The 27,490-nt window shown below is 36.5% G+C and overlaps 1 protein-coding gene across 3 annotated transcripts in view; it reads right to left on the bottom strand.

Moving 5' to 3' along the window:
• Positions 1–27,490, bottom strand: part of HACE1 (HECT domain and ankyrin repeat containing E3 ubiquitin protein ligase 1) — a 52,430-nt gene that overhangs the window by 17,276 nt on the left and 7,664 nt on the right. For 2 of the 3 annotated variants that reach the window (XM_065681151.1, XM_065681153.1), the window contains 15 exons: positions 27,160–27,264; positions 25,738–25,813; positions 25,326–25,457; positions 23,858–23,940; positions 22,471–22,567; positions 20,951–21,052; positions 18,820–18,926; positions 14,282–14,528; positions 8,001–8,338; positions 5,444–5,512; positions 4,707–4,794; positions 2,879–2,990; positions 2,693–2,790; positions 2,401–2,488; positions 1,184–1,333 (listed from right to left, as the gene is read on the bottom strand). In XM_065681151.1, coding sequence (XP_065537223.1) covers positions 1,184–1,333; positions 2,401–2,488; positions 2,693–2,790; positions 2,879–2,990; positions 4,707–4,794; positions 5,444–5,512; positions 8,001–8,338; positions 14,282–14,528; positions 18,820–18,926; positions 20,951–21,052; positions 22,471–22,567; positions 23,858–23,940; positions 25,326–25,457; positions 25,738–25,813; positions 27,160–27,264 — 1,892 coding nt within the window. The remainder of the gene's footprint in view (positions 1–1,183; positions 1,334–2,400; positions 2,489–2,692; positions 2,791–2,878; positions 2,991–4,706; positions 4,795–5,443; positions 5,513–8,000; positions 8,339–14,281; positions 14,529–18,819; positions 18,927–20,950; positions 21,053–22,470; positions 22,568–23,857; positions 23,941–25,325; positions 25,458–25,737; positions 25,814–27,159; positions 27,265–27,490) is intronic. The other variant, XM_065681152.1, reaches the window with a different exon arrangement.

Raw genomic sequence — 27,490 nt, 5'->3', positions numbered from 1 at the left:
TGACAAAGATGACTGAGCCTTCACCATCAACAACTGCAGCAGTGTTTCCTGAACATTTTCAGGGAAGAGAAACAGCAAATCCGAAGTTAAAAGTTTATCTGCCCTGGTCTCAACAAACATCACCAGAAGACTGTAGGTAGACAGAATGATTACAGAAAAACAGAATGAGAGGCAAACAATTCCTTGAAAACCTTGGCAGGTCTTAAAATAAGGAGCGGCTCTTGAGGAAAAGTAAAACTTTCGACATCAAGCTAAAGACGACTGAAAGAATAATGCTTAAACACAAAGGAAATTCTGCATGCAGCAACAAAGGAATTTATGCACTTAGAAAAGTAACAGAAATGCAAAAGGAACTTATCCTTCCATCACACCTTCATAAAGAGGAAAAGTCTTTCATGAAAACACAGAACAGAGGGAATCATGTTCAACAATCAAGAAACACAACGTTGTCAAAGAAGACCAGAGAAGAGACTTATACCACAGATACTATCAGCTAACAGCCATACTTATCGATTAAAAAGAAAAGTTTATATTTTTATAAAGACTTCTGATCAATCCTTCTGAATGCTACATTAAGTGTAGGGATTCACCTTATTAAAGCATTACACAACTGAAGAACGGCAGGAACAATAAAGATGCTTGACAGATTTTTCGCCAGAGTTCATAAACATTATCAACTTTGTAGAGTCTGTCCTAAGTTAGCTAGGGAATGGTTAAGTTTCCTTTCTCAAGAATGACATTACATGGCAGGACAGATGATTTTCACAACTGTGATGCAAGAATTGCACACACCACAAAAACGATTGACACTAGTCTGCCTTTCAGGCATTCCTAGTCAACAACATTAAAGACACCTAAATTATATTGTTATGCTTCAGACAATGATGCCTTGCTTGGTTTTAATTTAAGATCCATATTTAAATATAAACAGTAAGATTAGCTATTAAAAGTTTCTAACTGTATAGAACTTCCTACATAGAATTTCCTACATGCTAATGTATTTCTGTATTTTGCAACTATAACAGTTGCTAACAGAGGCTCAGACTGGAATAGCAATTACTGCCATACTATGTCGTGACTCGTGTTTGTAGAAATTTAGCAAGATACTTATTCCCAAAGACTTTTTCACTTTTAAAACACACTGCTTACATGAGTAATAAACAGGATTTTAATAAAACCATACCAAGAATATGCTTGTAGAATGATCTCGTGAAGTAGATGTTCACCAACTGCCTGTGATTCAGAGCTAGCCCCAGGATCTGTCCTGCAAAACGGAAGTAGTTCAAATGGTCTGGATTTACAGAAGAATTGCTGTTGGGCTGGAAAGTTGTTCCTATGAAATAAAATATTATCATAGAATGTTTCATTACTTTTAAAGTGAAGTTCAAAATTATCAAATACACTAAGCATCTGAAAACACTGAAAGTGTTGTATTTTGAGGTTTTAGAAGATTATCTGGGATTTTTTGCTTATGCCAAAAAGATGTCGGAAAGAAACGTACTAGAATGTAATGGCATCCTATTATTACAGTGATGCTGCTTAGCCATTTTCCAAGGCACCACTCTGAAATAATTAACGCAAGCGTAATCATGACTTGCTGAATTTGGTCCTCCATTTTACTATACTGCTATACACATTTCTTGCTTACTTTAACGGGCCACAATTCACAGTATCAACTTGTGAACATGCCCAAAGGAAGGATCAGAATGCATGTACTTCCTTTTATCTGGCTCCAGACAGATGCAGCCAGGAAACAGTTCAGTTGTGGTGTCCTTAGAAAAGACCACTTCAGACATCCTTGAACTTTTCTTTTGAACTTTCAGGAACTGTCTATGCCTGTTCTGTTGACCAAGTTCCTTGCCACTTCCCAAGATTTTGTAAGGTAGAGCACAAAGCATCACTTGATGATAATGTGAAATCTCTTATTGATATAAATTTACTTTGTATGAAGCATCAAAAAGACAAATACAAGGTAGACCTTTCAGATTAACATCTGGTTTTACCACAAAAATTAACTGACTAAATTAATGGATTTCCAAAAGAAAATAAAAGAAATACCTCTACAGTTCCCTATGGAAAACACTTTCTATACTGCCCTCAAAGTGTTACGTCTTTCTTCTACCAGGCAGAAATACCATGGACTCATTAAAATCAACAACTTGTTCTCCTCTTACAAAGGAGAGAACAAAATCAAGGAAACTTCAAATTAGGAAAAATATTTCACCTGTAGTTATAAAAACGTACAATGAATAGACCACTTCTCTGTATATACGAAAACAATTCTGCCAGTGTTGTTTATAAAAAGTAACAATCCTACATTCTGAAAGCAAGTAACTTTTCTCTTGTATTATAAAAGACAACACCATAAAATTAGAAAAGAATAAAAAGGCAAAGACATACCATCAGCTGACTGGGTAAATAAGGCATAATCTGGGTTAACTATTTCACTGGATAAGATATCAAACCACTCACGCACAACACCCTGTCCCTGCATGTCAAAAGAATAAAACATGTTAGTAGATAGAAATTCATATTAGTACAACCATCACTGCACAAACAGTTACACAGGGCAACCAGATATTTCTTACTAAAGCATAAAATTTATTCTAAATTAGGATTTTTCACAATACTTGCGAAACAGAATTAGTATTTCCATATATATCATATAGGAAAACCATGCAATTTTACCCACCATGCCTTCTTCTCCATGAAATCTCACAGCAATCCCCTGCTTTAGTTTTGCACAATTTGCTTTTGACACAACTTCACAGCTACTCCTAAAAATAGAATCTAAATAAAAAGCACCAATTATTTTTTCTTAATTTGTTATATTTCAGTGTATTTCAAAGCTATACTAATTCCATTTATAATACAATACCTCTGTGAACCAAAAGGATGTCATTTTCATTGACAGGCCTGTGCACCATGTCTGAATCTGGCTGCCCAGCATGCAGATGTTCATAGAACCATTCACAGCGATCTTTAAATGGCTACAAAACAGGGGGTATACCACATTATATAGATGCATTCAACCAAATAATTCCCCTCTCATAAGCATGACTAGAAAATGGTTATACATACTTCTCAACTCATTTTTGAGATGTGAAGAGTCACTTGGTGCTACCTCAATATCCTATACAGTATTTTGGGAAGAGGAAAGGACTAATCATACCCTTGTGTGCTTGCTGAAGTCTGATACGCAGAAAGATTGGACCATCAGTTATCACCACATAGGAGAAAAATAGCACAAAACTTCTTCCAGGGCAGGGATAAAAGGAATCTATATAAGAAGTCAGTTACTGGCTTCTGTAACACTACTTACTATCAACCACAGCTGAGTACATTAGCACAAATGATATAAACAAAGGGTACTTGCAGTAAAGTTCACTGGCAATAAAAAACAGCCCAAAGGGACCAGAAAGATTCCAAAGCAATTCCTAGCTGAGAAGGCCCTAGCTTGTTTTAAGTATTTAGATAAATATACTGCAGTTCTGCCAAGACAGATATGACCCAAGTATGGCCTCTCTCATCTATCACAATTCACAGCACGCACTTTTAGTTGATCTAACAGTTCTCAGGGTCTCTTCATTATTCAGAGACAATGAATTTCAAAAATGCATATTTCAACCAAAAGTAAACAATACACATAGACCATGTTCTAAAAATTAAACACAATCACAAAAAAAAAAAATTACATCTAAAAATAGAGGCACAACTAAAGAAATAAATCTTTTGGAACAGACTCTCCACAATTGTGTGGGCTGGGTGGAAGGTGTCTGGTCAGAGGAATTTTACCTTTATTTTCAGCAAATTCTGTCTTTGACCAAAAGAGTTTAATGTAAGGAACCTTTCTAATAGAGAACAAAGCAAAATTAAACCAGTGTGTGCTAAATGAAGGAGTTTCAAATAGCTCATTATTGGCCAAAGACCATCTTCATTCATAATAGAAAAAAAACATGCAGCCTTGTCCCTCAGCTACAAGTAGACAATCATAATCTTTTAAAGCTAAGTGATGAAAACATGGCAGATGCTTAACACTAAAGTGTTCTGTAAAGCAGCAGACTTCCATATGGGTAGGTGGGGGTGTGGCGTTCACTCACTAATTTTTCCACTTAACTACGTTAGTTTTACTCCTAGAATAATGCTTTAGCCGTGAATTCATGTCACATGTTAAACTGAGAAGCAAGTTAAGGTTATGCAAGGCATCAGGATTTCATAAATTAAAAAAGAATAAAAATAATCAAAACCCAAACAAAAGGAAATGGCAGGAAACAGCAAAGAGTAACAAGACAACATTATGTCTCACTGAAGGAGCTATTGCTAATTAACTATGGCCAAATCAACTACTAGTGGTGCATTTATCCTCTGGTTTATCTCAAAATCAAGTCAATTAAGGGAAAAATCACAACATGTTAAAGCTGTATCTATTAGATGTCCACAAATAAATTTAATTATAGGAAGTAAATTTTAACTGAAAGTTGGACTTATAAGACTTATTTAACATCGGTCATCTCAAATAAGACTTAAACATGCATTTCAAAGAATGAGAAGTACAGAAATCTGGCTGCCATGTCTGTTCCCAGATTCTGAAGCACTGGAGCCCACACTTAGTTCTTCCATCCTCCACAGATGGATTTTTTTAAATTGTTATCATTATTACTAAACAAACTCGTAGACATTGTAACCAAGCATCTCCTGACATTTACCTGGGCTTTTATGATGTGCATAAATCTGGACATTAGTTCAGGACACTCAAGAAGAAAATGGAAGTGATCAAAAATTATTTTGGGATTTCTGAAATAAAAATAGGTTAGAAGCCTGTTAGCCAGAGATCTAACAACACCACTTCATGATACACAAAGTCTACATAAAGAGACAATGCAATTAATCACACAGAAAAGTTCCGACAAACTCTTCATTTTCATAATGTTTTCTTAATTCATGTTTCCAAATTACTTGCACTACCTCATCCTTTTAGCATGGAGGATTACAAGCAGCTCTCCAGACAGAAGCAATATTATAGTGGGCAGCCCAGAGAAACTCTGGAAATAGCCAAGTGTGCAAAGATGGTTTAGACTCCTTTAGTAACTTATTATGTAGAACACATTTGAGGAAGAATGAAAGCTTTCACCTGCCTCAATATGGAAGGCTTTTTTGGAACAAAAACGAAGGAAGAATGCATTAAGGAAATTATTCTGTTGCTCTGCGACAAAAAATTTGTTCACTAAATCTCACCAAACGCAGAGCAGTTCACTTAACTGAGCTCTCTGAATCATTAGTATGCACTCCCTTGAATTTGCCAGGACCACTGAAGTGCATGTGGTTCATATGTAGTTTGAGGTTATTGTTGTGACAATTCATTAAGAAGAAAAAGATGAGTTTGAATTATTTGGGGGAGAAAAAAAGCAAAGAAATTAGAAATTCCATATTTCTCGGAGCTTACCGGTTAACAAAACACTTCAGGACATCATCATGTTTACAGACAAACTCTATGAAACGAGGAGACGTCATCCTGTGCAAAAAATGCTTTAGTTAATGATATTGAAAATAATTTGAATTACATAAACTGTTGCATCCTTCTAATAAAATATCAAATGTCCATTTCTATTTATACAACTAGTCAATCATAAAACTAAATACTCAGCAGCATTAAGATTTCCTAATAAGCTCGCAGAAAAGGCAAAGCCCACAATAATCAAGAAGGTCAAGCAACCTCACCACTAACTCTTATCATCTACATGAACAAGAAAAGCCCAAACTAACAGAAATACAATTAAACCCTTCCAGCTTTCAGCACAACAACAGAAATATTTATATGGAAAGAATGATGTTATATGCACAATACACATGATATGTATTGTTCTGTATTTTTGTTCATTGTATATAACTCCTACCGCACACTGTATAGATTGTGGCAAGTGAGGAAACAGTCAGGAAGAAATAACCTCACAAACTCAATAATGGGGGACAAGGTTGTATTTAATGGCTTCATGAAACAACAAAATTACTTGCCAGCCAAGCACCTCATACACTAATATGGAACCGTATTTTTTTCCTCCTATTTATATCTGGAAAACAAGGTAAGGATTATTCCTTTTATTTACAACTATCTCCTGTATTTTTTGAAACAGAGAAATTCTTACATGGATCCTTTAGCTTCCGCATAAGCTAATACTTGCAAGCAAGAATAAAACTCTCTCATCAAGTGCCTTGAAAGGTTGTGAAAAATACTGTAAAAGTCCAGGATAACAATACACATTAAAAAAAAAAAAAAAAAAAAAATCAATTTAGCACACACTCATCAGTTTTGATGCTGAAAATTCAGAACACTGTACTTCAGTACATTAACAAAAGAATGCCCAGATTCAGTATCAGCATTTGCAGAAGAAAAGCAATCACAGCAAGTAAAAGAAAACAACCTCAGTATTTCAAATGTTAACCAGCGTGAAATCCCATCTTTATTGTATGAATATTAGGAACAATGGAAGAAGGTGCGCTGTTTACTCTCCTCCATTAAACAAAGACACACAAATCTAAAATTAAAGCCATTTTAAATTATTTTCCCTGAAAGTGTCATTTGTTATAATTTCAAATATTATTTGAAGATGGCAGCACTATTGAATTACACCACTGCCATTTACTTCTATTAATATGAAAACATCAGTAAAACAGAGTAAGTCTCAGATCTTTGTTCTTCTGTACATAGTTCTGAAAAGCCCTAAACCAACACAGAACTCAGGTGTGCTCTGCCTTACTTTCCTGTATCCAAGGGAGTTCTCCCAGTTGTCACTGGGACAGTTCTTACTCTCCTGGCCCCAGAGGAGTTCCCTAACTTGGAGCACAAACTATGCACAGGTGCACACCCATCTGGCAGGACACATCAGCAAATCATTTGGGCGCAGGGGGAAGTCACCTCCTCAACTGAATTTCGGCATAAAGACATAAATTGGTGGAAAATGTACTTAATCACTACTATAAACATTTCTACTTTTAATTTGGCTGCTATAAGTAATATACTGGCATTTTTTCTCAGTAAAGTTTGATGGAGATTTCAAGGGAAATTGCTAAGCAGCAGTTCCTTTTTCAAGATGGAAAAAACCTAAAAGTGAAAATACTGAGGTATTTGTGGAACTTGCTGATCCCCAGATTATCTTCCAGAGTGTCCACAGAGGAGTGTGGCCCAAACAGTGCTGGCTGACTTGAAAACTTTTATTCCACTCAGTTTGTCACAGAAAATCACTTACAGTGGCTGGGGATAACCAAGAGTTGTCATGTGGTGGGAACCTTGCTTCTAAATTCCTCAGGGAGCTTGTAAAACCACCATACTTGCCTAATCTTCCACTCAACAGGGTCGAAGAGTCCTTTCCTTGCAAGTTCATAAATACAATCCACAACAATCTCAGACAAAGACCTCAGTTATAGTGGACACACTTTTTTCCTTTTTAAACCAGGCACTGAGAGTATTAAATTTACTCAAGTTGTTGTGCCTGTTTCACACAAAACTGTCTGCCAATTGAGCATTACTTTGAGACTGTACTCTCCTTATTATAAGCTTCTGCAATATAGCCAAACAACTTTTGCCCCAGCTATCATTTTCATACACAAAGATAACTCACATTTTTCTCTGAGCTTATAGTTATTCTTGTTCGATAGTCACATTAAATTCATGGATAATTTCCCATTAAAAAACCAAAAGCAAAAATAGCTAAGTTTCAAGAGATCAAAAATTACACAACCTGCAAGTACCCCACATGATTACAAAGAGCCATTAGACATTCAATACAAAATCTGCCCCAGTGCAGCTATTTTCAGAGGCAGAAGCACTACGGAAATTCTGCTGTGCTGTTTGGTGCCACTAAAGACAGGGGAGGAGAAAAAAAAAATAATAATGCATTCAGTAGCAATTACCCTTGACTGTCACTAATATTACCTGGTCAGCGCCAATATTCTTCCAAGAAAGCATATAGCAATTTCAGTAACTAACAGGATCTTCTCCTTACCCCTGAGGCATCTGACAGGAGCAGCACATATAAAAGGCTTGAATGACAGCGCTTAGCCTGTTTGCTGTCATGGAGATAACATCCTGGCAATCAGCACAAGCTTCCTGCTTCCCAGCAACATCATATGTTTTCAACTCGCCAGCATCAGTGGATAGCTCTTTTGTGCCCTCAGTTTCTGCAGCGGCAAAGGAAGGCGTAGGAGTAGCATCCTGGTGATCTGGTCCTTTTTGCTTCAGTAAAATAGAAGTAATGTTGGCAGAGTCCCTTTTGTTTTTCATCAGCTCCGTGGCTATAAGAACAAGCCATTCATCTAGAGAATGCCAGAGCAGTTCCAGTGGCTGCAATAAACATGCAAAAACAGACAAAAAAGGAACATGTTGACATTAGATAACATTAATGATGTGATAATCCTCTTAAGGCAAATAAATATCATACACATTTAAAAGCTTTAAATGATCCTTCAAAAGTCATGTGAGAGATAGGAGTCAAATACTAAAAAAAAAAAAATAAAATCCATACTTGGTATCCATAGGGCACAAAGAACAAATGTCATATAGAAGGAAAATATCAAGCAGCAATGGAGTAAAGATAAAGTAATTTAGAAAGAGTGAAACACTGAACTATTTCAGAGTTCGGCCTCCTGGTGGTTGGTTACACAGCACACCACTGCCTGACTGCTGCAGCTAAGAAGAAAAACAGTAACACACATATTGAGTTTCCAGAGTAAGAACACGTCAGCTCTTTTTAAGGCCCTGGTCAACCAACCTCCCTCTACCAGGCAGATGGAGCAAACCCCAAACAATACCACTGAGATTCAGATTCATGCACATCTAGTAAAATGCGCTTTATGCATAGCATGAGCTCATATAGCCCATTTTGATACTATCCCAGATGTCTCCAAGTAAGGGACACTAATACCTAGGCTTTACAAAATAGAAACAAGTATCAGCAGAATTACATATTAATTTTTAAAGTTATATATTTTATCTTAAAGTCATTCTTTATTCACTACCACGAACTTAAAACTGATTAAATTGAAATCTGCAATTCCACCATCACACATTTGCTCTGAGGTGCAAGACTACCACAGAGGAGAGACAGGTCTGAGAATGTCGGCACACTCATAAGCATTTAAAAAAAAACCACAAAGGCTGACTGTGCTGTCCCTTAATGGTGTTTAAGGAGACCTTAATGGTGTTAAGGCTTGTTTCACAAGCATAGCATAGTGATCACAGGGATAAGTATCTTACAGGGAAGCAATTCTGACTCAAGTCTTTCACAGCATTCCAGAAGTAAGAGTAAACTTCTAAATGAACTCCTTTTTCTACGTATTACTGTGGCATCAACATTTTTCACCAATTAAAACATTCAAAGACTTAGCAGATATTGAAAATTATCTTCTCATATTCTAAAGTTACCTTTAAAAGTTAAGATTCACAGAACACCATACCAGAAGTCTACATTATCTGGAGCACTGCCAGTACACCTCTTAGTGACACATTCTCAATACACCGTAAATTACTTCTCATGAAAGCTGTGTATTAAAATAATCTGCTCAAATTTACCATTAAAAAAAAAAAAATCACCATTATGCTCCCATTTTTTCCTCAATAAGAACTTCGGGTAAAGTCAGTCTGATCTCCAAGACTGACATGCTTTGCTCAACATGCTGTATGATACTCACATAAATCCTTATACTCCTAGTGACCACACATTTCTCTAGATGGTGACCTGAATACCTCGAGTGTAGGTATCATTTTCTACATAAATATCTGCCACACAGGATCAAGTTGGCTTTTTTCAAGTTTGCCAAGACCTATCCATCAGACCTTCACCACAAAACATAATGTAGAAAAATCTTCTAATGGGAAATAGGATTCATTGAATATATGAGAAAAAATGTAGCTGTGCTCTTAACACGTGAGAAACTAGGTAGGTGTTTACTAGAACACTAAAATCTAGTTTACTTCTCCCAAACTTTGCAATGCTTAGCCTGCCAGATACCATTTTTCTGCTGATATCTTATATCTTATATTTCCCACGGACTCAGAATGCCTTCCAGAACTCTTGCAACTGACTTGTTTTTCCAAAGCTAGTTTTTTACAGATTCTGGTCACAAACTCATTCAAAAGCATAGTGGTGACTTTAACTTTTTAGCTTTAACTTTTTTTCCCCCCCCTAGTGTAACCTCAGGATATAAAGCTACGTATAAGTATTGCCCACTACCTCCATATCCATGGCGGTCAACATTTTTTGTTAGTATCCATGATCAGACCTTTTCAAGCATAATGTGGACATTGTCAATCAAACCATTAGCAACTTGTTTTCAATACTCAAGTCAGCATTCTTCAGTCAATTCCTACCATGAATAACATATTAACCATAAACCTCCACTCAACTTTCAGTTTTCATATCTATATTTCAGAAAAGTTCTTTGTAATTATACACCCAAGTCTGGGCGCCAAGCTTTTACAACAGCACACCTAATCTCACAAATGCAAGGATTTAATTATGCAACAACTTCCTCTTTACCCATCTTAAAAGCAGGACACTAGAAATCAAACCCATATTCAAACTACGACAGTGAAGCAAAACCTTTTGCCGGGTGACATAGTTTGTTAAGACACAGGGAACAGGAGATCACCAATCCTTGAGGTTAGTCTGTTACAGCAGAGAAATGAACTCCATTTCAGAAAAGAACAGCATCAGAAACGAGGGAAATGTTAGAGGCTTCCCAACTTTGTTCAATCAGACAGGAAGATTTTATAACAAGTTTCCCCAATATGTGATCATACTGCACAGCAACTGGAAGAGCAACACATGAAAAAGTAATGAATGTGAAGTCGGTCAAAATTACTATTCATGAACTTGCTCACTGATACGATTTGGTCTAAGCTAGCAGTGGCTTGTTTGAAAATTGAGTGTCCAAATTCAATGACGATTTTGCTTCTTGCAAGACCAATACAAGAGTATGTCTTAAGTGTTTCCACTTCAAAACATTTGGACAGGCCTGTAATGAATTACATACAGGGAACTTCGATAATGAAGACAGCCCTGTGATTTTTTTTGTCTTTGTGAAGCAATAGCATCCCTCAGTAGTCTCAGATTGAGATATACTCACATTTCTAATGCCTTTCAAGCTAGACTACAGTGGCAACTCTTCAAAATACATTAAATCAGTACAATACAGAAAGCCTTAACACACATACAGAAAAAAGTCTGAAGAAAGTTTTTCTTTAGTTTTTATACTGGATAAAATATGGTTTTGTACCAGCATTTTAAAAGAGTTATGAAGTAGATCTTACAAGTTATCAGGTACAGATTTATTTGGAACTAACATGAGTGCGATCAGAAGGAAAGGAAACAATCCCTTATACTCTGCAATAAGGCCTGATAATGTTTGTCCACATATCCCAAAAGGCTACCTACCACAAGACATAACTCCTGCCACTGCTACCCTCAATCCTCCCCAGATAAAGGTTTCTAAGTCCACTCCTGAAAGAAGAGAAGAATGGATTAGCTTCCCCTATAGTAAATAATGAAAATATCTAGAAGTCCTTGCTCGCTCAAATGAACAGCATTCAGAGAAGTGGGTGGTGACCAGTATCACTTTCTCATGCTCTACACAGTACTCAAATCCCTACAAGGGACATGACCCAGCAGTTTAAGAGACCTTTTCCCCATAAAACCTGTATCAGAATTCAAATTATCTACAACATTTATCCCCACAACTGAATTTAAAGATCAGCAGCAAATGCCAATTTAAAGCTAATTTCCTCTAAAATTTTCAATGGATCTCAAATTTAAAATCTTGAAGTTCCATGCTGACTTTCTTAATACAGATTTAACTACTATTTTTCAGCAGCAACTTCTGTGGTTTCCTTAACAGTCTGTACTAAACAGTTACACAGCCTATATTCAAGAAAAATCAGACAAAACCAAAACAAACAAGCAAAAAGCCCACACCAAAACCCAAAAAACAGAAACAAACAAATCCCCATCAAACAAACAGAAAAGGAGTTCTTTATCTCTGATCTGCATGTCCCACATGCAAGTACTGGTACAAATGAATACATACAACTGACAGGTCTTCAAGGAGCCTCCATACCATTGTAATTATCTAGAGATACAGCGGGCTACTTTCCCTCCTCCCAGAAGGCAAAAGGGACCATCACAACCATGATTTCAAGGAAAGGATAAAAAAGAAAAAGTAAAGGGAATGTAAGAATAAGAAAGAAGTCACCCAATTGACTCAGCACTATGTCTAATCTCTCACTACCTAGTTAACATAAATTAAGGGAAGAACATCTACAACTGAAGATCAACTTAGTGTGGTCTGTGCCCCACTGCCAAAAAAGAGTAAGTTCTTGTTGACAGTTCTGTATTTTTGAGTTTGAAATTTACACCAACCTTAAAATACCATGGAGACAACAGTGGCCCTAATGAAGGGCTGCCTCAGTTTTAATAGTTTTTAAATAAATAAAGCAATAGCAATAATAATTTTAAAATTATCCCGAAATTTTTGGTTTGTTAGCTAATGCATGAGTAGCACATATCTTGCTCATTTATTAGAAAACTTAAGTGTTGGTTTACATAATAAAGATATTCTCTGGGATGAGCATGCCAGTTGTGTAACATAAGTCTACTGCACAAGACTTAACTACACTAAATGTCTTTCAGCATACAAAGTAGTCTGAGCACACAGTTAAGTGATTCTGGTGTGTCATTGTTTAAGCATGACAATGGTGGTTTAAGCAGCTGCAATTTTTCTGTTTGCTTTATTGTGAGTTCTGAAATGCTCTGGAGTTGAAAGGTTTTTTGTTTTGTTTTTTTTTTTTTTTATGAGATGGGGTCAGCTACTCCTAAACCTGAAGAAAAAAAGGTAACACCATATCTCACTGCAGACAGTTCCTGTATTAAACACGTTTAACATCTGCTTCTTGTTGTATTTAAATGAATTTTCATTAAAAACATTAGAAATTGCTGTCTTTAATAAAATTAGTCTTGTGATTTGGGTAGGGCTTTGTTTTTTGAAAACAAAAATCTGGTTAAATGTGCCAATCTAGTTCCATATATTTTATTGAACAACTGTTAAGGACAATTATTACATTGCACACTGTAGAATGGATTACATTTTGCACACAGTACTTTTCATACTTGAGCAGTAGTTTTATATTTACTACTTTTCTACTGATTATTAAAATTATTTTGCTATCAGAAAAATATTTATGCTTTTTTTTTTTAAATAGACTAATGCTTTCCCTCTTTCCAAGAGAAGAAATTTAAACAAAAACTGAGCTACTTAACTAAATGTAGCTGGAACTAAGAGTATCATCTTTCATAACCTTATTGATATCGCTCTGTCTTATAAGTCTTTAGTTAACCTGATGAACACATACCAAATAAATGTGGTAATGTCAAAATATCATCTTCACGACACTTTGAAAGAAATGCGAAGGTTATGGAAAATTCCCACATAATCACTGGCGTCTAAATTTAGTAATATGAACTGTCCCATGTACGAGTTAGAAGGAAGATAAGAGAAAGTAAGAGACTACCCTTCAGTTCTTATTATTTAGGTGCTCTGAATAATATGTCAGTTGTATACCCAATGTATGTTGAGTAGCATGCAGGAAACCAGGACTTCTTTACAGAAAAGGTAAGCTGTGATTTTATACAGAGGGATTCCTCAACCAAGAAGTATTAAAAAACACCCAAAAAAAACAAAAAGAAAAAAAAAATCAGAAATTAAACTTCTAAATGTCAAGCACCTAAAGCAGGTGTTTGAAAACAGCTATAAATCAATAACCTCACAAGAGCAGTAGTAAGCCAGTATGTTTTCAAGGATGTAATAATAATAATATTCAAGAACAACTTAGGAAAAAAACTTCATGGTCACAGAGAAAACAATGAACAGATTAAGAGTTCAATTATTTCCATTTATCTTGTGAAGCTGGATAAAAATGAGTGATCACAATTCCCAGTGAATCTCCAAACAGCACTTTGAAATTACATTAATACAATCTATTAAATTAATATTACTCCATTTTGAGATTACTACACTCTTACACAACATAATGGAAATAAAAACAAAGTTTACCAAAATCAGCTGAGTAACTAAGCCTTCAACATCTACTAAACAATATATTAAATAAGAAACAAAAAGAAGTCATAAGATGAGATGTGCATCAGTGGTTAAATGAATCCAGAAGGGATAAAAAAATTAGAAGGAAAGAGGTAGGCTTAACTTAAGAAGGGATAGGGACATCAACCAAACTTACTTCCTGTTCATGAGATGTCTGATTAATGAATGCATGCTTTGTGAAATTCATCTCTTTAACGTCTATCTTCCTAACAACATCATATACTTTTCTGACCTTGAACACCTGACTTCTTGGAGTTTTATTTCCATTGTAGCCCATGTCATTTCCATTACTGGGAGAGGATGGGCCAATGCGAAAGACATGGCAAAATATCCTCACGATCCTTAAGAGACTCTTCATTTGAGCTTCATAATTACTTGACAAGCTGGGGGAAAAAACGGAATATTTAAGTTTTTTTTCCTTCATGAAACAATTTAGTATGTTAAGGAGTAAGTAATCTAATGGTAGGGTCTGACACATACACTGAAAAAAAAAAAAACCCTAAGCTTTCAACCCTAATGAATTTTAATTTTCATTTCCTGCACCAGCCCCCAAAGTCAAATATAAGGACTACAATTGTACTAACATATACTTAAAATTTCAACTAGAAGTGAAATAAGAACAGCAAATTCCAGATCTTGCAGAACACTTATTTTGGTTTTATGTACATGTACACTTCTTATGAACCATTGGTAAGAAATTCAACTTAGTACACAGTAAGGATTTCAACATGTGAAACAAATTGAGATATCCAGATGAAAATGTTTCTCAGTTCAGAAAAGACAGCATCCAGTAGCATACTGACTAATCGGATATGCTGCCACAGCCCATTCTCACCATTCTTCTAAATGCTCATTAAAGACCTCAATCAGACAAGGAATCAGGATGATAATGATGCCGCTATTTCTACCTAGGAGAAACATCATCTGAAACACACTACACAATAGCACCACTAAGCTATTTATTTATAAAAAAAATATATAGGAAAAGTTTTATGTCATCTTAACCGAACTAGCCAACACTGAACATACCAATACAGTGTAGAATACGAGATACTCATGACTTCATGCACAAGCAGAACATTCTCCACCAAATTCAACTTTGTTTTCTTTCCTTAAACCCCAAGTAGTAAGAATTCTTTTGCCTTGAACGCATAACAAAAAATGCAAGAAATTTAAACTTTTTCCACTGAACTCTACTCATTTACACATTTTATGTGAGTACCTATTCAGTTCTATCATTAAACTACTTGCAACTTAGAAGCATGTTTTCTAACTGTAAGATCAGCACAGACCAGAAAACTGACATCTTAGAGCATGCTGTAAACCTCTGATGCAAATAAAGATGTTAATTCACAAATCCGAAACAGCTAGTTATAACAGTACCTTCATCATGATGTCACCCTCCCTATGGCATTGGTAAAAGCAAAAGACCTATCCGTTTTCAGCACTACATGTGAATGACTGCCAGAGAGGTATTAATTTCGTAACACCACATACTAAGAATTTTACCAAACTGATATACAAAGTACAACTTTCTTGTCACAATCTAGACTTTTAACGAGAGAAGTTTTCAGTAAATAGAGATAAGAAAGAAACACAAAGATGCATTAAGTTTCTAATCAGATACAGAAAATCCCCTGACTAGCAGGCTGTAATTACACTGCCAGAAGCTCTAGTCACAGCCACAAATTAGCACTGGTATATAAGCAAAGATTTTAAGGAAAAAAAAAAAACACACCAAAAAAAAACAAAAAAAAAAACCAACCAAAAACCACTGATTGAAACACTCAACAGCAGTGTTTTCCTGGAGAAGTTTCAGGTTTAAATCTGCAGGAGTAGGACCCAACTATGTAAGAATACCTTAACGCACTTTTAATATTTTACTGGAGCTTTTACTGAATGTTTGCAAACATTCAGCTAGGCCCAATTGGCACCATCAAGACCAAATCATGTCACACTAATTATTCCTTGGAAAGAGGAAATATGCGATGGAGCTAATGCTAACTGGACAGGCTCCCTTGCTGGTACTCAAAGTAGAAGTCCTCAAGCAGAAGCTCAGTGGCACTCCTGGCTACCTGATATAGAGGCATCAGCAAAGAACAACTTCAGACATTTTTGAACTAAACAACAAACAAACCCAACAACAATGGGCTGTGGGTTAATACCCAGGAAAATAACAGTGATGATACCAAGTTCAGCCATGCAAGAGTATCATTGTTGGAGGTTTTAATGTACAAAGTGCATTTTATACACTACCGATTGGAAGGAGGAGAGAAAGGAAAGAGAGGCCCAAGCCTAGAGGGTCTATATTCACCAAGTACTACCATCATCTTTATTATGTTAGTAACAAGGCAGCTGAGAAATGCTTAGTTGAAGCAGAAACTGAAGCCTCTGACAGGGAAGAGAATTGGAGAGAACAGTTTTTGTGAAACTATGTTTTGTAACAGAAAAAGAAAAGAATTCCATTTCCCTTGTGACATATTACAAAGTACCCAAGAGAACTGGGAAATTGGCCAGTCAGAATCCAGAGGACATCCTAAGTACAGGCATCTCTAGAAATGCCTGCTCATCAGAGCAGAGCAAAGCTTCCAATTTGTTCTCAGCCTCTGATACAACCCATATGCTGCAGTACAGGAGTACATACTGGCTCAAATTCAGACACAGTACAGGCACATAGATACTGTTTCTACAGCCATACTGAGGGAGCACTGCTCAGTAGGCAAGAGTAGTAACAGTAATAAATCAAATTTAAACACATGGTTCATCTGTGAAGATAATGAAATAGAAACTAATACTGCCTCATATGATCTAATCCAGCTAACATGATTTCTGATAATGTCACCATACAAAGCAAGATTCAAACCCTTTTCTGCAGAATGGTTTTACACTTTATCACAGTTTATTTGTGAGAGATCCATGGGCTCTAATGAAGTCTGGAAACAAAAAGCAATGTGTAACAAGTTAAGCTGATTACACATTAAAGTCCACCAACAGCTAAAGCTCTTCAAAAAGTTACCTTTGCAGCAACAAAATGCCATTAATGTCTATGCACTTTTAACACCAACCATTTGAGGGGTTTAAGCTTTTTATGCTCATTCACTGAGGCAAACACTCATCAGAACGAGACTGTGATTAATGGTGTCATGAATTTCCTAGCATTGCCTAGGAGTTCTGACCTGCTACCTACAAGCTCCATCCAAATTTTAACATGACTGATGTCGAAGAAAGAAAAAGGCACCTAGACCTAAGAATATATTATTTAGTCTCCATCTAGCTGATAGGCTCCCCACACTTCAGCCCCAGTTGAAAAGAAGCATGCAAAATCTTATTCTTCTACAACCTATGCTGACAGAACTCTCTGGTTACAGAACACTCTTAAATCTCACTTTTCCAAAAAGCGATCCATAACATGTTAGTAAGGAAATTCCACTCATGCTTTCAGGCTCTTTACCTTTTTCAGCAAAGATTTTCTTGGCTTTTAGTAAAGCATAAAGGCTAGAGCTGATTCTGCTAGGTTTTGAAAACAGTAAAATGTTACTGGTGTTCCAACATGTCATGGTTTAAGCCCAGCCGTAAATCAGAACCACATAGTCTCTCTCACACTCCCCACCCTTCCTCTCACCCCCCACTTGCAGAGGGATGGGGAGGAGAATCGAAAGAATGTAACTCCCACGGGTTGAAATAAGAACAGTCCAGCAACAAAGGTATAACACAACCCACTGCTGCTACCACCAATAATAATAATGATAAAGGAAATAACAAGGGAAGAGTATACAACCGCTCGTCAACCACCGACCGATACCCAGCCCAACCAAGCAGTGACCTAGCCCGTCCGGGTAACTGCTCCCAGTTTTACATCCTGGGCATGACGTGATGTGGTATAGAATAACTCTTTGGCTAGTTTGGGTCAGGTGCCCTGTCTCTGCTTCCTCCCGGCTTCCCCTCCTTCCTGGCAGACCATGGGACTCAGAAAGTCCTTGGTCAGACTAAACATTACTAAGCAGCAACTAAATACATCAGTGTTATCAGCGCTGTTCCCAGGCTGAAAGGCAAAAACACAGCACTGCACCAGCTACTAAGAAGGAGAAAAAATGACTGCTACCACTGAACCCAGGACACAACAGATTACATAACTCCCTCAAACAGATGCCATAAAAAATAGGAAAGCGTATTAGGAAAATATGCTTGCTTGTTTTATGTGTTTCCCCAGGTAAATGCTGCTTGCATTGCTGAGACAGCACAGGGGCACATAAATTTTTGTCTCATATATATTAGTAGCCATGGAAGGCAATCAGAACCAACAAGACTCTTCTCACACATAGTAAGAAAGCATGCAGAAAATTTAAGATATGAAAGAGAAGAAGAAAGAAGGGGGAGGGATAATTGGTAGTTGGCTAAAAAGCTTCCCTTCTCAGAGCTGATATAGCCAAACTACAAAAAAAAAAAAAATTGCATTTCTCTGCAACTCAGACTTCTTGGCCAGCAGCCATACAAAGACACCAACCTCCTTTCCTCAAGACAATGATCTGAACAGGCATTGTCATGAAGAATCAGATTTGAGTTCCATCTACTCCAGCATGTGCCAGGCATGAGGTAGCTCAGATTATTAAAACTACTAAGTGGCATTAACTGACAGGTAGCTTATCAACTTACTCATGATCCTCTCACACTTACCTAAGCAGTTTGTGACCATTTGTTGTAGCAACTTCAGCAAGACTTGTTAGGATTTTAAGATACTGACTTTCACTCTGCTGAGACAAGTGTTCCAGAACTTGCCGCAACTAATACATTAAAATAAAAGAAAATGCATATTGTCATGGAGTGTCAGATCAACATTTAATTTAGAACATTAATCACCCAAGCACTAAGAGCTAGCAATATTATTGTACATCTATATTGTCCAACATCTAATCTAACCTCAGTTAACATTTCATTATAATTCACACAGATTACTGAAGAAGTATACCTTCTAGTATGAAGGTATGGTATGACAGGATATAACATATTATAACTGAATGCTTAGCCACATACTAATAAATTATAAGAACAACTTATTTTCATCTGAAAAAAAATTTACTTCCTTCTTGCTCACTTTCAGAAAGTTCAGTAAACCTTCTCAACTTCTGTAGTAAGGTGATATGAAAAGGCATCTCATAAAGGTCATTTACACCAGCACTCTGCCTCAAGGCATAAGCACTTGTATCTTCAATCCAAACCGGTCTGCCCATCTGCCTGCCTGGTTTTCATATGTCTTCTGCTCTGGAACCTCTGCAGCTTCACTAACTGATTTCTTCTAATACTTCACTTCCCTGACTGTGTGAGAGTTTTCCCCAGGGTTCAAGTGAACCTCTAGCTACAAATGGCTGAGGCAGTATCTTTCTCCCTGCAGTCTGTCTGTAATTTTCCAGTTTGTCAAGAACATTTAAGTTCATGTGAGTCCTGACTTCCAACATGCAACCAGTCTCTTCATATCATCACTTTCAGAGAATATGAACTGGTCATTACCCAAGACTTTGGGCAGAACAGCTCAGACTTGGCCATAGAAAACCACACTTAAAATGTTTCCATTTTGGCAAAGAAGCACAACAGTGCCACATATTATCTAATATAGCATGATTACCCTCTCATTCAGATCTGTTTGCACACACCTCCTCCATTACTCAGACAGACACGCATTTTTCTCATCTACTGTCTTCACTTATACGATAATATGCTTTGCCTTTTCCCTTCCTGTAGAAAGCCTTTTTTGTTCCATGGCTTTAGTTCTTTAACTTCCTTTTACTTAAAATCACCTGCACTATTCTGTATGCTTCTAACATACACTTTCAGCATTCTCGCCTCTAACATTTTACTTTGTAAAACTCAGACCTGTCTCAGAAATTTCAAGACTGTTTCTATATGGACTTACAAATGCTCAGGTTTGCAGTGGAAGTAATGGGATTAAAGAAAAAAATAAAAACTTCAAAAATCTAGCAAACCAAGTGCAGTGAAGTGGCACCCAATACCTTACTAAATCTCTACTTCCTTTTTCAATTTACAGTCTGTAAAATTGTTTGCAATTATTTGCAAGCAAACAATATATTAAAACCCCACAGCTATCTAGATTTGGAAGGGGGAAAAAAAGCATCCCAAGCTTCTCACCCCCTATGCGAATCAAGAAACAAAAAAATCTTTGCTGTAGACTGTGCTACCCCACAATAATAAAAGAAACAAGGTCTGGAAGAACCACTGAAAAAGGAACGGAATAGCTTAATCTACAGCAATAATAACCAAATGAAATTGCAGCTGCAATCTTTCACACTGTTATTGCACAAAGCAACTTCATACAGATGAGTGCTCATGCTCCGAATGTTTCAGTTCATTCTAAACAATTCAAGCCTTGAGACATACCCTAGAATGGATGTCTGCAGATACACACTAAATGAAAGAAAATAGACCCTATTATATAAAATAATTGTATATACAGAATGGTCTACCAGCACCTTAGTACAAACAAGGTACAGGCTACTTGCAACAAATCTGCTTTTTCATTTCTTACACTGTCTAGATCACGTTGCCAAATATACAAAGTTAGAACACTAAGTTAAAATAGATCCTACATTTTTGTATTCCCAAATTCTTGTGTTTAATACTATATGAAGACTGTATATTTTCCATGAAAGGAAAGAAAACGACATCATGATCAACTATTGTGGCACTTACTGGTCAATTTCTGGCAGTGTATTCTAACCAGGACACTAATATTAAGCCATCAGATCTCCACCACACAAATATATAAAACTATATACACATAATCTTATGTTACCATGTTTTCCCGTAGATCTTCATTCTGTGTCATTTGAATTATTGTCTGGAAAAGTCGAGGATGGTATTGTATTAAGACTTCACAAGTCTCTCCATAACCACCCTAAAAAGCAACAAAAACCATTTTAATTAAAAGAATTAATACTGAATTGAGTAATCCAATCCCAATAGAAATAAACTGAAATTCAATAATGTATCAAAATTAGATATAACAAAACTTGAGAGAAGGCAGAATCAAATTCTTTCCGTATATCAGGTCATATGTATCTGCTCCCCTTCTTTGTTTTGGGTTTTTTTTAAATGCTTTCCCACATAGAAAGCCAAAGTTACACTTGAACGATGCTTCACCTAACAATTTACCAGCACTTAAAAACAGTGCAATATTTAGCTTCTCTTCTCACTGCTGACGGATGACACACATCTACCTAATTACACCCAGAATCTAATCCTTCAAAGCAAGTATTTTCCTAAAGGTCCATAAGGCACGAATCTGACTTGTTAAAGGAAGAAACGGGATAAACTCATGAAAGGATTATTTAACTTTAAAATCAATACACAAATATGATTCCACTTGTGCCTCAGATCAACAGCTCAGACTTCATAAGTTTTTGAGAAAAATGTCTTTTAGACATAACAGGACTTGAATTTGTGTTTTATTTGTATCAACTCTTATTTAAGCACAGCCGCATTTTTAAGCGGGCACCTACCACCTGAATACACAACAAATTCTACACGGAAAAGTCAACCTTGTAATGGATTAAATGCTGCAAATACAGAGGTTCCTTCTTTTTGCATGACAGTTTATATCTCGCTACAGTGATAACAGATTTATTAAATAGATTCATTTAATTGTTCCTGGTGCCAAGAAATTAGGTATTAAAATTAAAACCACTCAGAATCCACAAGAATTGATGAAAGTCAGTTTTTCAAAATCAAAGTAATACCAAAGTAATACTACCAAAGTTAGCAAGAATTTCAGTCTTCCATCTAGAAAGATGTATCTACATTGAAAAGCAAACTGGCAAGCAAAGGAGAAGAAAAAAATTAAGAAAAAAAAAACAGTTAAAAGGAGAGAAAATATTTTGCTTGCTCACACAGGAAGATCATCTTTACAAAACAGCAAACACCAGGGGTCACTACTCACACCTAAAAATGTTGACAGAATTTTTATGCACAAAGCCATGCCCTAGGGACTGTAAAACCACAGACTGAAGCACACATTCAAAGCATTAATCATAAAAACCAAGGATTCCCAAACTTTCTGGTCAACTGGAGTTCTGCAAACTCTTCACTTCTCATAAGCTCCTATCTTGCAAAGTCTTAAAGACGTTAAAAATTTTTGCAAAGGCTGCAAATTGGGAACCTGCCTGTAGGATCACTTTAACTTCAAGAAGTTATTTTTGCATTTCTCTTTCACCAATGGAGAACCATCTTTCATAGGCCTTAAAAATAAAAAAGGTAACTGATTAAGTGACACTGTAGTGACAAAAGTTCACAGAAAGAGTGCTGCTAACTCAATACCTGTACACAGAGATCCAGTGGAGTAACACCATTTTTGTCTGGTAAATATTTGGCTCCTCTCATCAAAAGAATTTGTGCAGTGTCTCTCTGACCATGGCTGTTCAAAAGAAGAGAGGAGTTAACACAGCACTTATGCTCTACTATAAGTGATAATCCAAGTACTGCATCTAAAACAAAACCCATATAAGCCAGGAGAAAACACACTATGGTATGAAACTAAACAGAAACATAGGATATAAGATAATGCCACTTACATTTTCTACTACCTTTCAAGGCCACCGCAGAAGCAGAGTGCAACATCAGGGGCTTTACAGTCAGACTTTGAGCACCAATACCCTTTCTCCACCCATCATCAGCCACTGCTAATACTTCCTGCTCTCCCTGTCATCAGGGACCTACAACTTTTCTTCCAAGGTGGCAGCACCACCAGCTGGCACTTCTGACAAGGAGATGCTGACCTCTGCTATGCATCCTGTTCATTTCACACTGCCAAGTGCTCCAACTGCCGATTTGTGAAAGAAATCACTGATGTACTTGCAACACATTCTCTTCTCATGAAAAGCCTTCAAGCCAAGGCAAGTTGCTTAATTCTTTTAAAATAGATTCCACTGCCAGTCCCTAAATCAAGCACCCAGGCATTCAATTAGCTAGCAGCTATTTATTTGCCAATTCCCTTCTTCTTAACTGCCAAGAGTCAGCATACACTAGCTCCAGATACCAAGGCTCCCACAACATAACTCTTGGCAGGCCACCAGGTCAATCCATTTCTCCTTTTCTTTATAGTAACATTTAATCATAGGTGAACTATTTAAACTGTAACCAAAGCACAGGGACTTAAAAATTGTAGATGTTCTACCAAATAGCAAAAATGCTCCAATTAAAACAAAAGATAATTTATCATATGTTATTAGTTTTGACATAAAACTAAACCATGAAAACAGAACTGATAAACACAAAAATATAATTTGAATTCAGTATTGTAACTTTAAATCAGATGTGCGCATTTCATGTGCACTGTAATACCATACTCTACATTAAATAGTGAAACTTGCCTTACAAAAGGTTGCATTACCAGTGTACTCAGTATAATCTCAGTTGGTATATCTCTTTTTTTCTCAAAAAGAGTTTAGCAGGTACTATGACTTGTGCTAGAAGATACACAGCTGTGTTTAACATGTCTGTTAGAAAAAGGTATATAAGCCTGCAGTACTAAGTATTTAGATGAGACACCAAACTACATTCAAATATGAGGCAAGATTAAGTACTAGTCAGCTTTTATGTCTCCTAAATGTTATGCTTTCTAATAATTCTTATTGCAGAAAGGAAGGGGGGGAAAGGGGATCCATTTCACTTTTAGCACAATATTCAAAAGTAAAGAATATATAACCTGCAAGCGAAATAGAGTGGAGTTGCCCCCGACACATTCGGCCTGTTTATATCGGCACCGCTGTCTAGCAAACACTGCACTGTCTAGAACAGAAAAAAATACCGGTATTAGAAAAAAGTAACAGAAAAGTCTACTGATTTGCAGCTATTTATTTGCATGCATGTCTAATTACACTGAAGGATTTAATTTTCCATAATGAATCTCAAAACCAAATTCCTAAATACTATATGGAAAATCACAGCTGTCAGAGCTCATGAAGCTTTTTTTGAACTTCCCATTTTTTATAACTATGCCTTTCACTAATCCCAAAGACTCCTGGAACTACAAGCTATTTAAAAAGAAAACTGACATTTTTTGGAGAAGTAAAGCTCACGTTAGTAACAGCTATAAACAGCCTTATCACAAGATGAAGATTTAAAACACACTACAACAGATGAAATAAGTAAGCGAATTCCAAAATATTGAGCAGACTCTCAAATAAATTTTGCTATATTCTAGTCACACAAAGTAGAAAAGTCTGTAGTTAACAGTTTCTCCAAATTTGGTGTTCCAAATTTGAGCTCTGACAATGACAACAGAAAGGATCTGAGTAGAAAGATTAGTTTATTTTTTTGTTATGACTGGAGCACCTCCCATATGAAGACAGGCTGAGGAAGTTGGGGCTGTTCAGCCTGGAGAAGAGAAGGCTGCGTGGAGACCTCATAGCAGCCTTCCAGTACCTCAAGGGGGCCTATAGGGATGCTGGGGAGGGACTCTTCATCAGGGACTGTAGTGACAGGACAAGGGGTAACGGGTTAAAATTTAAACAGGGGAAGGTTAGATGGGATATAAGGAGGAAATTCTTTCCTGTTAGAGTGGTGAGGCACTGGAATCGGTTGCCCAGGGAGGTTGTGATTGCTCCATCCCTGGCAGTGTTCAAGGCCAGGTTGGATGAAGCCTTGTGTGGGATGGTTTAGTGTGAGGTGTCCCTCATTCATACAGAATTATAAAAGAGGAGTCCATGTGAACTTGTTTACTTCAAATATTAGATATTTAACTGACCCAACTCTGCGGTCATTTTTTATTCACAGTAAATTCGGTCATTTCGGATTTCGAAAGCACATGATTGCTGGTATAATTATAAATCAAATATATTCTAAAAAGTAAGGAAGAACATTTTTAAATGTTTAGCACTACATCAAAACCTGCTGTCAACAAAGCAATAACAGTACTACCGAATGGCTGAACAGTACACAGTAAGTCACTTAAGCTCCCACGAACACTGAGATCAATCATCTCCACAAGAATAAATTAGCTGTTCCCATTCAAGTGTATGCATTCAATACTAAAACAATAGAGTTGTTCACACTTCCAACCATTACAATGTGCATGACTAGCCTGAAGTTTAGAAAGAAAATACACACAGCAACATCGAAGCATTACCCAATTCTTCACAAAGCCATTGTGTTAATAAAATTAAAAAACTTACTGTCTTGTGCCCATTTTGACAAGCTACATGAAGGGCTGTCTGTCCCATTGCATCTTCAACATCCACATTACTGACATGCTGAACAAGATCATGAAGCAATTCTGTTCGTCCATTGACAGCCAACCAATGAATCTAAGTACAAAATGATTATACATGTTTTCTTTAGCAATGATAGAAATATTTCATAAACATTATTTTAAACCTGACTGTGTTACTGTTGATGTTTTAAAAGAGAAGCTTTGAACAGTACTAACATATGCTGAGGTACTTTGATCACAGCTTTTGATTCTTAAGGGCACTGGCCACACAGAAGTTTTGTATATTTACATGTAAGGTAGCAGAAGCTTAAGAAATGATAATCTTCAAATTCTTCATTCATTTTAAGAGTACCATTAAAATAAGCAGCACTTACTGCAGTCAAGCCTTCATTATTACAAATGTTGACATCTGCACTGTATTCCAGCAGCTTGCTCATGCATTTCTTCTGGCTATAAACAAAAGAATACATTAAAACACATACAGGAAAAATCATTTACAAAGGCCAAGTATCTTAGAGCTCCACTCTAATTCATCATTGTACAAACTACAGCGGGTAGTTCTACTTTATAAGAAGTATGGTGCTGAGCATGTGAAAAAGTGATCATGAGTAGCACCAGACACTCATACAGTACAGGTGTAGTAACCCTAACTATTCTATGATTCTGTATGACACCAGAGGGTTAAAAATATAGCTGAATGTTTTTGTGGAAAGCATAGAAGTACTTCACCACCACTCTAACAGCTTTAGCTCAGCATGAACTACACTCTCAGGGTAAGAGGCTAGAGCTCAGCTAATAGAAACACATGAAGTTCATCATCATCTGTACGCTTTAGTGAACACATTTACAGAACACCACTAAATCATTAAATAATGAGATGCTCACTGTAACCTACATAAATCTTTGGCAAGAACGATAGCTGCCTTAGTGAAAGTAGGGGTGTTTTTCCTACTTGATGCTTAATTTGGTCTTTTAGTGCTCTCCAATGCTCCAAGTCCTTTACCCTTAGGAGTTTATTCTTACTTTTCCTTGTTATTTGGTAACTCTCACACCTTCTCATGCCTCCTTTCCACCTGTCTCCTGTGTGTATTTCTGCATTTCATCATGTACCACTTGGCTGCTTCTGTCTCCCTTCTCCCACATACCTAAAAGTCACTAAACACTACCTCCACATTTGAAGTACCAGTCATGATACAATTCAGTTACTGTAACATATATGTGCTCTAAAGACAAAAAGACAAAATTACTATTATCAGGTGTGTGTTTCCACATATTGCAATTCAAGAACTAAGACCTTAAGAGATCTCAAAAAGGTGCTTGCTCACCATTTTTGGGTGAGGTTTTTTTTTTCCCCTCTCCTAATATTGTGCATGCAAGCTTAGTACTCTTTTGCTTGTAGTAAAAATTTCCTTGAAGACACTTCCTGTGAAAACGCTGAAATCCCTGCATCTTCCAAATCCTCCAGTGTCCTTTTTGAAATCTTTTCTTACTCAGCTAACCGGAAGGTGAATACATCCCTTGTTCAATCACTGTTGTAATAAACATTAAGTTCCTCCTTAACAGAAAAAACTAAAACGACTGGCACTAAAATTAGTATTTCAGACATAACTTCCTATTCATAATAAAAATATTTTCTGAATGTTCAAGGTAACTTCCATGTTCCCTGTAAGCGTGCCATCCTGTTTTCAAAGGTGAAAACCAAAGTACTGTGTTTCAACTATGAAAAAATATTACAGAACATGTCAGCTCAAGTGCACTATGCACAAAACCTTCAAGAGTTTTCAAAACTTTCTTACCCATTCCTTGCTGCTAAATGAAGAGGTGTGCATCCTGAAATGTCCTGATAGTTTGGATTTGCTCCTTTTTTTAATAATAGAACAAGGCATTCGACTGATCCACAGCTAAGAACAAAATAAGGAAGAGAAAAAACTGTAACAAGGATATTTACAAAACAAATCTGTATTGAAGACAACAGCAATACTACGCACAGATTACATTCAACAGAAAAATCTTTACACAAAACCATTTTACACCCTCATCATTAAAGTTACACAAACCTAAAGACATTTAAATGCAGTGAGAACTGAGTGATCATAATATGCATTACTGAACAGATGCTAGCCTTTT

This window comes from Lathamus discolor, chromosome 5, assembly GCF_037157495.1.
Source record: "Lathamus discolor isolate bLatDis1 chromosome 5, bLatDis1.hap1, whole genome shotgun sequence".
NCBI lineage: Eukaryota > Metazoa > Chordata > Aves > Psittaciformes > Psittacidae > Lathamus > Lathamus discolor.
This window is presented reverse-complemented; position numbering and strand designations above follow the sequence as displayed.